At 37.2% G+C, this 11,144-nt stretch overlaps 1 protein-coding gene and 1 non-coding gene across 2 annotated transcripts in view; both read right to left on the bottom strand.

Moving 5' to 3' along the window:
- Positions 1-6,748: 6,748 nt before the first annotated feature.
- On the bottom strand, positions 6,749-9,139 carry LOC101487358 (uncharacterized). Its single transcript, XR_013100695.1, has 5 exons — positions 8,834-9,139; positions 8,376-8,475; positions 8,024-8,058; positions 7,890-7,923; positions 6,749-7,749 (listed from the first exon to the last, which is right to left on the bottom strand). It is a non-coding gene; the product is annotated as an uncharacterized LOC101487358 (transcript).
- A 621-nt stretch (positions 9,140-9,760) lies between these two features.
- Positions 9,761-11,144, bottom strand: part of grik5 (glutamate receptor, ionotropic, kainate 5) — a 123,035-nt gene continuing 121,651 nt past the window's right edge. The window contains exon 22 of the mRNA XM_076890094.1: positions 9,761-10,202. Coding sequence (XP_076746209.1) covers positions 10,062-10,202 — 141 coding nt within the window. The 3' untranslated portion in view covers positions 9,761-10,061. The remainder of the gene's footprint in view (positions 10,203-11,144) is intronic.

The following is an 11,144-nucleotide window of genomic DNA, read 5'->3' as shown; positions in this document are numbered from 1 at the left end:
AATTAGTTTAACATTTAAACCTATTTTCTACACATTCCAGCACATAAAATAAAATATTTTTTGTGTTTACACTCACTCTTTCAAATAGATGCAAGTAAAACACAGCAGAAAATAAATAACATGAAAGACTAGCGGTCCTGTTGCTCTATTTTCACCTGTAAAGCAGGAGTGGGGTAGGCGGAGGTTTACCCTGGTGCAGGTGTGCCGCAGCGGTCAGTTGAAGAATCCGCGAGTTTCTCTGTGAGTTTCCCATTACGTCGTAGTGCACTCGGTGCTTGCTTGGAAGTTTAGGGGGTTTTTTTCGCTGTAAAAAGAAGTTTTCTTCCCACGCACAATGGACGCTAATGTTTTTGTCACTTTTTAAGGAATCAAACTCAAAGTAAGGTCAGTACTTCCACGCTTTAAATGCTGCACGCTCATACTCTCTCCCACACTTGATATATTATCCATTGTTGATCTGTTGTGACGAACTTCGCACTCACTTACGTCACTGTCGTGAGACATTCTCGCAAAAAAAATCACGGTTTTAGTAACGCAGTAACGCAGCGTTCCTACGGGAAAGTAACGGTAATCTAATTACCGTTTTTGCAATAGTAATCCCTTACTTTACTCGTTACTTGAAAAAAGTAATTAGATTACAGTAACGCGTTACAAGTAATGCGTTACTGCCCATGTCTGGTAATCACCCATGCTGAGCTCACTAGCTTGCCTTGGTAAGTCTTATATTGAATGTTCACCTTGTTAGGGGGGAAGAAGAACAACAATAAGACAAATTTGAATATAAATTGTAATATAAGCTCACAGTGTTGATCACTTAATAAAAAATTTAAAACACTCTCTTACTGGATGTACAATCAGGTGCGGAGCTAAAGGGTGGATGGGATGTCCCTCACTCTGCGCACTCAAACCAGTTGTTGAAGCCCACTGGGGGTTACATGCATCCTCAGAGAACTGGATTTATAATCTGTAACCACTATTTTTCTAGCAAATCTGTTTGTGGAAATATTTCTTTGAAGCCTTTATATACTAACACAAGTGGAGTTGCACGTAGTAATTACTATGATTCAAGCTCATTTCTGATCCCTTGATCCTACAATGTCACCATGATCGTCACCTGTCCAAAATGTTGAAGTGACAAGTTAACATCGTGTGGTTATGTCTGCAACACCACAGTAGTTAAAAAAAAAGCAACAATCAGATTTTTACTTAGTATCACAAGTTTATTATGGTTTACATGGTTCATTATGGTGTATTTCTATATAACCATCAGCACTGCAAAAGCAGGTTTATAAAATAAAAGTTACAAGAAATAAACAACAAGACATTCAATGCACACACACACACTATACATAATATATATCTATAGATCGATAGATCGATAGATCGATAGATATGTATACACACACACCATACATTATATTTTATATATATATACTGTATATATATATATACACACACACACACACACACATATATATATATATATGCGCCAGATGGAAAAGACACACATGAAATATTTACATATTAAATATTCAGTCTAGACACACACTGTGCACTATTTTCTTTTCTAAATGAGCCTCTTCTCAACTTCTCGTCTTTGTCTTTCCCTTTCCTATCCAGTCCAGTCTGTTCTGATTGTAATAACTTAAAAGTAAAAAAGAAATAAATACATAAATAAATAATAAAGCTCAAACAAACTATGACAAAAAGAAGATGACTTGCAAATTGCATAGTGTTGCTGATTTTGTCCACTTTCAAGTAAACATAGAGTCTGTCAGAAAGAAACAGATCTCACATTATGGGAATATGTGGCAAACCAAGAAAAGGAAGAAGTATTTGCAAAGAGAAAGAGTCAAAGAGAAGTTCTACTTCCTCATCACCCAGTTTGAGCTTTATCAGATCATAGATGGTAGAATCATTCAGTAATTAGCCTCAAAGATGGGGGTTAGAATGGGCCCTCAATGCCTATTAGATTGTCATGAGATTTGTTATCATTCATTCAAATGGATGATCACACACAGTAATACTCCAGATCTGGAATAAGCACTTCAAATATAACGTTAACACTGCGTAACAAATTCATTCGCAAAGGTATGAACCCATCTTTGTGCTGCTAGCTTAAAGTTACTGTCACAGTTGTCACATGTTTCTCATACAGGAAGTCAGTCACAGTGAAAGTAAATTGGAAACATTTACATTATGCAAAAATTGCCAGACTATCTGAAGTGAGCAATGACAAACCAGTTTACAGTAAACATTTGCTGTCTGAAGTTTTAAATACCCTAAAAATTAAAAGCCAAAAGCACATCTTTGTGACTATGATGAAAAGTTCATAATCAGGTTTTGGGTCAGGCTACATTGTGACTGTTTCTCAAATACTTATTTTGCAAGTTTCTTTGTGTTCATATCTCAGGGTAAAGATGGTTTACAGTCTTACAGTCCCTAATGTAGAAGCCCTGGATTGTGTGTAAGGAACGACGGTGTGGAAAATCCACACGTATCTTTAAAATTCTCTTTCCATTACTGATGTAGTAATTTTTACTTTGCTGTGTTAGGCTCCTTGGGTTTGGACCCAGTGTCTTGACTTTATGTAGGTTTTTTATTCATTCCTTTTATTCATTCTATTATATGATTATATTTTAGTTCTTTATTGCTTAGTCCTTTGGTTTTTGGTATTTTTCCCCTCTGCTTCCTACTTTAGTTATTTATGTTTCTAGTTCTTTGTTCCTTCGTCTGGTTAGTTCCCTTTTGTATCAAGTCTGTCTTGATCTTTTGTCTCCATGTTTGTTTCTCTGTCTGGTCTCCGTCACTGTATTTGTTTACTTTTCTGTCAGTGTCAAGTCAGCAATTTCTATTTCCTGCTTTACTTTGACAGCTTATGTTCCTGTGTCGGCTATAGTCTCGACTGTGTGTCCTTCTTAAAGTCTTAGTTTAGATGTCTGGAAAGAAGCTTCACACACTAATCAGGGATTATTACCAGCTGTTTTCATGTGACAAAATAGCAATATTCCTAATGTTATATTATTTAAAAAAAAATCATTCCATCTAAATATTTTACTGAATTTCTTAACACACAGCTCATATCCAGTAATGGAGTATGTAATCCAAATTTATGTAATGAGCAATTATAAACCTGAGAAAGCAGAAATATTTTACTGTTTGTTGCCATTTTACGGGAAATAAGGAAGCTGGTCTTTCCATAGAAACATAAGCCATCAAAAAGTATCTGGTGGTTAAAATGGGACAAATTGCATGATATATGTTGTTTGTTTTGAATTCTAACATGCCATTGACCTTCAAAAAGCTGTTCAGACACAGCAATGGGCCAGATGTGACCCGGGGGCCATTCAGTGCTCAGGTTTCCTCTGAACAGATTCATCCTGCCTGCTCTCCATCACTCCATCTGTAAGGAAAATCTCTCCCAGCCAACAACTCTCCTGGCATTTATTCACTTACCTGGGATCATCTGATTACCTGATTGTTTTCTTAGAGTTGTAGGTAGTTTTCTGTGACTTTGCACAGGCTGTAGTAAAAAAAAACAATTGTAGTCTTTTATCTCTCTCAGTATTTTGTCACCTTTGACTCTCTTGTGTAGAACATTGGGTAGCGACACTATCACAGTCCTGTTTGTGCGTGTTGCAGCATTTTTTACTGTACAAAAACCAAACGTGGTTACAAACTTACCATACTGCTCTAAGCCTGATGAACTGTCTCACTCACCTGTCAGTTTTCAAACATTTTTTCACAGTGTCAGTCTGTGGTTGTGAAAGTGTCTGCTAACTCGCTGCTGTCAGAGCATTTTCTTTTCTTCATATGTCATAATGAAAGTCAGTACTTTATTACATTTGCAATCTGTGCTGTGAAAGTGTGCGAGATGTTTCTGTTTGGTTTTTATTACTATTTCTATTAATAATAACTGAATTTCCTTGAACTGTAGAGTTTTGTCATGTCTTTGTGAAAGTATTGGTGCAGTAAGCTCTTCAGTGCTGGACAGAAACTCAAAGTAGTACTTTTATTGAAGTATGCTGATACATAAGATTTTCCATTATATTTCTCTGACAATTATTCTTGTTAGTTATTTGATTGTATACTGTTAGATCATTAAAAGTATATATGATTATATATCAAACAGATTTCACACAATTTATTTTAAAAAAGCAGTGTGTTTTTCCACCACACTAGTTTAATTTTTATAAGATATTTCAGAAAGCAGCACATGGGTTAGTTTGACTAATATATCCAGCAAGTGTAAGTTTGTAAAGTTTATGTAACATACCATCCCCCCCACAGACTACAATAAAAATAAAAATGAGCACTGAAACTAATAAAGATGAAATGAGCAAAGCTAGATTACAAACAGGGGGAAACTGAGAATTAACAAAAATGTGTTAACAGTGACCTTAAATCTTCCAGTAGTTGCCGAGATATTTCACTATTTCTGACAAAGTTTCATACATTTAAATGCCACAATTGTCTATGCTAAATATAATTGCAAATTAGATGAGATTAATGAGATTTCACCAAAAGGATGGACAGATAAGTCAACTTCTAGTGTAGCTTTAAAGAAAATTATAGATGTGTTTTGCATGATTTAGTCAGTGCATTGCAATGCAGGAAACTACAAGTAAACTCAGATGAGATTAGCAACACTGCTTCAGCTGAAGGCAAAAGTAACACTAATAAACACTCATTACAACCAAGGTACACTGAAACACACAACACAAGACCACACCGGGTGCCACTCCCGTCAGCTGAGAACAGAAACTAAAGCTACAGTTTATATATTCACCAAAGTTGAACAAGTGAGGAAATTATGAGTCTTGAGTTCTGCTGTGGCATTGAGATGGTGGGTCAGAAGTTGTCATAAGAAGAAAGCATGGATCTATTGCACCTCTTATAATTGGTTCTGGCTGGTGCTGTTATAGGATTAAATTGCAGTAGCATCAGTAACTTCAGGATTTGATTTATACAGAAAACTTCACCAATGATTTTTCTGTTCTTCTGTTTGCATTAACTGCAAGCTTATATGACATCTGTCTAAATGCTCCTGATGTACGTTTTGCCTTGAAACATTTCCACTTCAACCGGATTGTTTCTGTAATTGTTCAAGGAAATGCACTCCCATAATTATGAGTTCAGGAAGCACCACCCTGATAAACACAAGATATCTGAAAACTCTTGGGGAACAAGAGAGAACAAAGCATCATCTGTGACATCCTTCATGACCAACATGCTCGCTGGGTGTCACCTTGCTGAGTCATTAAAATTTTGAAGCTGGAAATCAAACATGAGATGTGGAATCTTGTCTGTATATATGCCCCAAAAGCTGGATGCAAGTTAGATGAGAGAGGGGAAGTCTGGAGTAAGATGAATGAAGTGGTGCAGAGTATTCCCAGAGGGGAGAGAGTGGTGACTGGGACAGACTTCAGTGGACATGTCAGTGAACTGAACAGAGGTGATGAGAAAGTGTTGGACAGGCATTATTTTAAGGAGGAGGAATTGGGATGGACAGATGGTGGTGTATTTTGCATAAAGAAAGGAAATGGATGTGGTGAAGAAAAGGGAGGAACATAAAAGTGGAACAAGGTGCAATCTAAAAGCGATAGCAAAGTGGTGTCAGGGGAGAATGAAGCTAGACAGCATCGAATGGTAGTGTGTGTAGGATCACTTTGGAAACCAAGAAGAGGACGAGAGTAATTATAGGATAAAATTGTTGGTTAAACGTTGCACAGAGTTTGGGGAGGAGTATAAACAGGCTCTGAGTGGTATGGAAGTGTTGCCAGCTAGAGCTAGAGCAGGAGCAGATGAAAGAGAGCAGGAGACATGAAGAGAATACATGTATGTGAATGAAAGTGAGGGAGCTGAAATGATAAAAATGTAAGAATAGTGCACAAGATACGTGAAGAAGAGATTGGAGGAAGGGTTGAGTGGTTGGAGATGAGAGTCCGGGGGATTTGTGACAGGAGGACAGCAACAAGAGTGAAGTGTGATTTATGATTTATGGTTTGAAGACTGCATTGACAAAAAGACAGGAGGCAGAGCTGGAGATGCTGACATTTTCATTGGGAGTGAGCAGGATGAACAAGATTACAAATGAATATATCAGAGGGACAGTTCAGTTTTAGAGGTAAAGTTAGAGAGGCAAGACTGAGATGGTTTGGGTGTGTGCAGAGGAGGGATAGTGGATGTACTGGACAGAGTATGCCAAAGATGGAGCTGCCAGGCAGGAAGAAAAGAAGAAGACCACATAGAAGATGTGAAGAAGGACATGCAGAGGGTTGGTGAGACAGAGGAGGATGCTGGGAATAGAGTCAGATGGAGTAAGAGGATCAGCTGTGTATATCCCTGAAATGAAGCAGCTGAAAGAAAAAGAAGATAGTTTCCCATGTACAGTTTCATCAGTGATATTGTGTAAACACACTTTATTGTCATGTCTGAATGCTATTTACTTTACACTAGGCACACATATTTTGCAGGCAATTTTCCAGACGCCATAAAGTTTGATTTTGTGTCTGTCTTTAAACTAGTGGTGACACGGTTTGTACTGATTGGTTGCAGAGTTGAAGGGATTGACTGACTTTGCTTTGACATGTATGAAAAAGGTTTCAATTTTTTTTGTGTGTCTTTTGCAGAGATGATTCTGTTATGAAAAAGCCTCAACTGTTTTGAAAATGACACAAATGATACAAATGATGTTGTGCAGCAATTTAACAGTCAAGTCAAGTTAAGTTTTTATTTGTATAGCACGTTTAAAAGACATCAAATGTCGGCCAAAGTAGTCAAAATAAAAAGAGAAATTATAATAAATGAGGTAAAAAAGATTACAAGACATTCATTTATACACAAGCATACTCATTATATGCAAATGTCTAACAACCATGTGTGTGTGTGTGTGTGTGTGTGTGTGTGTGTGTGTGTGTGTGTGTGTGTGTGTGTATATATATATATACACATACATATATGAAGATAGGGAGGTCTTCAAGTTTGATTTGAACACTTCCAAATTTAAAGGCTAATTGCATTACATCAATTGAGCACATGAGGTCCCCATTGCGCTGAAGCTTGTTCTGCAATCTGCATGAGCCAGTAGCAGAACAAGCTTCTACTGGCTCATGGAAGAAATATTCACAGCCAACAATTGATTTTGGAACCAACAGCCAAAAGACCCAACTAAAACTTTTGATTGCAAATAGCCCTCAATACCTTTCACAGAGGTACACCATCAGGAGAAACAAACCAGGCAAATATATGGAGCGCCGTGGTGGCCAATCATATATTGCAGTGACAACTCTAACACCCATTAAACCTTCCACATTTTGGGCCACTGCTGCCCCAAAACACCTTTAAGTGGTGTCCCTTCTGGGAATGTGCAATGCAGGAGTACTTCCTGTGACTTCCTCTCTTTAGGCAAATTGTGAAATTGTAAATTGAAAAACTTTGCTGTAATGCAAAGATTGGCCAATGTTTGCTCTAAACCACCGAACCAAGCATGCATTTACTACCCTTTCGGCAGGCATGCATTGAGACAAGAAAAAAAAAAAGCTTTAAGGGAAATATAGACCAGTAGCATCTTGTAGGCTTTACTTTATGTATCCATTGCTATGAAGATGTAACTGTTGTAATGAGTAATGTAAAAGAGTATCTTCATTTGAAGCGTAACATCCTGAGTCTCTTTATGCTTGTCAGCGGAGGATGAGGTACATTTCAGGATGGTTTGAACTCGACATCACTGCAGAAAAGATCTTGTACCTGCACGTGTAACAGTTCAGTACTTGCTTTTATTCTCTTTGTTTTCATCAGGTTGATTTCAAATTTGTTTTTGTCAAAGTAACTAAATTTGAAAAAAAAAATGAGCTAGAAATCTTAAATTAAACCAGCTGTGAGCTCACCTCTTTCAGTCTAACATCACTGTTTCAACTGTATCTGAAAGACAGAATCGTTTTATTAAAAGGAAATGAAACGAGACTAAAGCCATAAAATAAATTGCTGCTCTGTATTAGAAATTCAGAGAAGTAGAACTCACCTGTGTAGACCCGATGCTCAAAGACAACGTTACGTCTGAGTGATAAAAATAGAGATTTGTGATTGGCTATGGTTTCAGTATCTGATTTCAACTGTAAATGTTTAGTTAAATACATTTAAAAAATGCTGTTGTGATACTAATATGTCATGATAAAATCCTCATCCTGGAGTTTTATGATTGGTTACAGTATAAATACCTGATTTCAGCGGTGAATTTTCTCAGCTATAAATATTGACTTGCTGACAAACGTTGCACAGTAATATTTAATAATGACACATTCTTGGTCCTGGAAGAAATATGCTTTCTAACAGCTCACAGACACAGACAGACACACACACACACTTGTACAAACCTTCTTCTTCTAATTATGAAATAAGTCGTGCCTATCATGGCACCATTTATCAGCAAGAATACTCCAAAAGCGATCAGTTTTGGTAATCTCGCCATCTCACCTTGGTATCGTTATGGGAGAAACACAACAATAAGATTATAACCTCAGACACATGATGTAAGGTAATAGTTCTGATGTTCCTATTTAATAATTCAAACCTATGAGAGTAACTGTTTTTCAAACAAATCATGTTGTTGAACTATTTCCATGCAGCCTTTGTTCCTAAATATTTGCACGGATGTGACGAGGTTAGCACAGTCGCCTCACAGTAAGATTACAATCCCATAGTCCAAATGCATCCTTTCCAAATGCATGGGAATTAGCAAAAGTCAAAAGTATAACTTTAGCAAATGTTGAGGGTTCTTTAAAAATATTAATTTAGTGTTTCTGAATCAAGCAGATCAGATAACTTTACTTACCTTCAACAACAAGTTTGGTGATTCTTTCAAATTTACCACTGGGAAAGGCGGAAATGCTGCAGGTGTACAACCCCGCGTCTTCCATTTCCACAGCCTTAATAATCAGCGATTGTCCTGCCAACTTCACCCTCTGGCTCAGTGGAGAATTGGGAATATTCAACCCAAGCTGACTGTTATAAACAATAAGGGGGACTCCCTCTTGTTCTGGTTGCAGGAGAGTCCACTGAACCTGAGTAATATTTGTATTCTCTGGCTGATGGTTTAATTGGCAGGGCATGGTGACATCATTTCCAATAAATGCAGACACTTCAGCCGAGGCTTTGAGTTGTTTTGCACCCAGAACTGCCAAAATTAAATTGTGACATGGTGGCAAAAAGTTAGGGCTAAAAAAGCTGCTTTTTTCCACTATTATTTTAGTAATAACGTTAATTCTAATAACATTTATTCTAGAATATACTGTGCAGAAAATAAGTACAAACATAAGAGTCTTACCTGTGTGTAATGAAATGTAAATAAGCGTGAACAGCAGGTGGGATATTCTGTTGCAAATTTTCATTGTGCACAACAGGCAGCGGACAAAAAAGACGACGTATTAGGAATCACAGTGTTCCTGATTTGGTCCACTTTGATGTTAACACAAAGTCTGGCAGCAGGAGACTCAAATTGATACAACATGTGGCAAACACCGAGAAAAAGTGTTGGCAAAGAGAACCACAATGACAAAGTGTGAGTAAGCACACAGAGTTCCTCTTTGTCCAAACCAAACAAAGAACAAAGCAAAATTAAAATTAAATTAAAACAACACAACCAAAAGAGAATTTAGAAGTAAAAGAATAAATAAATCTTTAATTGGAGATTTTGTTTTTTATTTGTGTTTTTTATTTGATGGGATGCAAGGAAATAAGAAAATAAGTGTTCAACAGATTGTGATGTGTAATAGTTCTGTTTGTAATTATCAAGTTTTATATATAAAACTTAATTTTTCCACAATTTAATTTAAAAAGCCAAACTTTAGATGCAAATAATCTATAGGCATTAGATCCAAAGTGGAATAATTAAACCCCTTTTTGATGATTATGGCTTCATTAAAATCAGGAAACAGTGTCTCAAATCTTTAGAACAAGTTCCACAAAAACTTGTTTACAATACAGAAGTGTCCAACTTGTGAAAAGTTTATTTATTTATATGCTCACCACTACTTCATCAGTGTGCCATAGCATGAAGATGATCAGCATGAGGCACTGGGTGTTCTGACAGAGGCCTTACGCTCAACTGTAATTCGGAGTCGGGTGTTTCTCATCTTCCTCTTGATAACATGTCGCAGCTTCTCTGTGGGGTTCAGTTCATGTATGTTGGATGCTGCGTCCTGCTGGAGAAAGGAAATCAGCATCTTCATAAAGCAGGTAAAGCCATGAAGTAAGTGTCCTGGTAGTTGGCTGTGTTGACTGTGTATTCACTTTAGACACATCAGCAGATCACATGGCACCCAAAATCATCACAGACTGTGGAAACTTCACACTGGACTTCAAACACTTGGATTCTGTGACTCTCTGCTCTTCATTCAGACTCTAAAATTTGATTTCCAAATTAAATGCAAAATTTCTTTTCATCTGAAAAGAAGACTGGATCACTGAGGACCAGTTCAGTTCTTCTCCTCAGCCAGGTGAGGCTTGTCACATTGTCCCTTGCTCAGCATTACTGGTTAACATGACTTTCCTGAAGATGTCTGTGTGTGGTGACTCTCGATGCACTAACACCAACCTCAATTCAATCTTTATGAACCTCTCGCAAGTTCTTCACTCAACTTTTCTTGACAATTGTTTCAAACAACAGACATCACTGTCACCTTTCCAAGAACTAATTAAAATACTTCCAATGTACCTAAAAGACAGTCAGTATATTTTGGTACAGCGCTCTGCAAACAGCCTCTTTAGCTATGACCTTACCACCTTTGTGGAGGGTCTTGATGACCGTCTTCTGGACAATTTTCCCATTACTGTTGCGGTGTGTTCTGAACTAAACCAAGACACATGTTGTATTTATACTGTTTGCGCAGAAATTCACTTAAATTCAAAATGAGCTCTTCTTGAGTCTTATTCCTGTCTATGTCGGTGGGTCCTTTATTTTCTTCTCCAGTCATGACAGCCAGTTTCAATTTGGTTGCAAAGTTTTGAGACTTGAATAGTAATTGCAAGTAGACTGTTTGGTTGGTGCTCATTTTTTTCTTTCTTCTTTTCTAAATCCTCAAACGTAACAACAGCCTTAAACACACACAAAACATGTAATACAGGACTAGATTGTGGTTGTGAAA

The sequence above is a fragment of the Maylandia zebra genome, linkage group LG11, assembly GCF_041146795.1.
Source record: "Maylandia zebra isolate NMK-2024a linkage group LG11, Mzebra_GT3a, whole genome shotgun sequence".
Taxonomy (NCBI): domain Eukaryota; kingdom Metazoa; phylum Chordata; class Actinopteri; order Cichliformes; family Cichlidae; genus Maylandia; species Maylandia zebra.
Note: the sequence above shows the minus strand (reverse complement) of the source record. Positions and strands in the feature narration are given on the sequence as shown.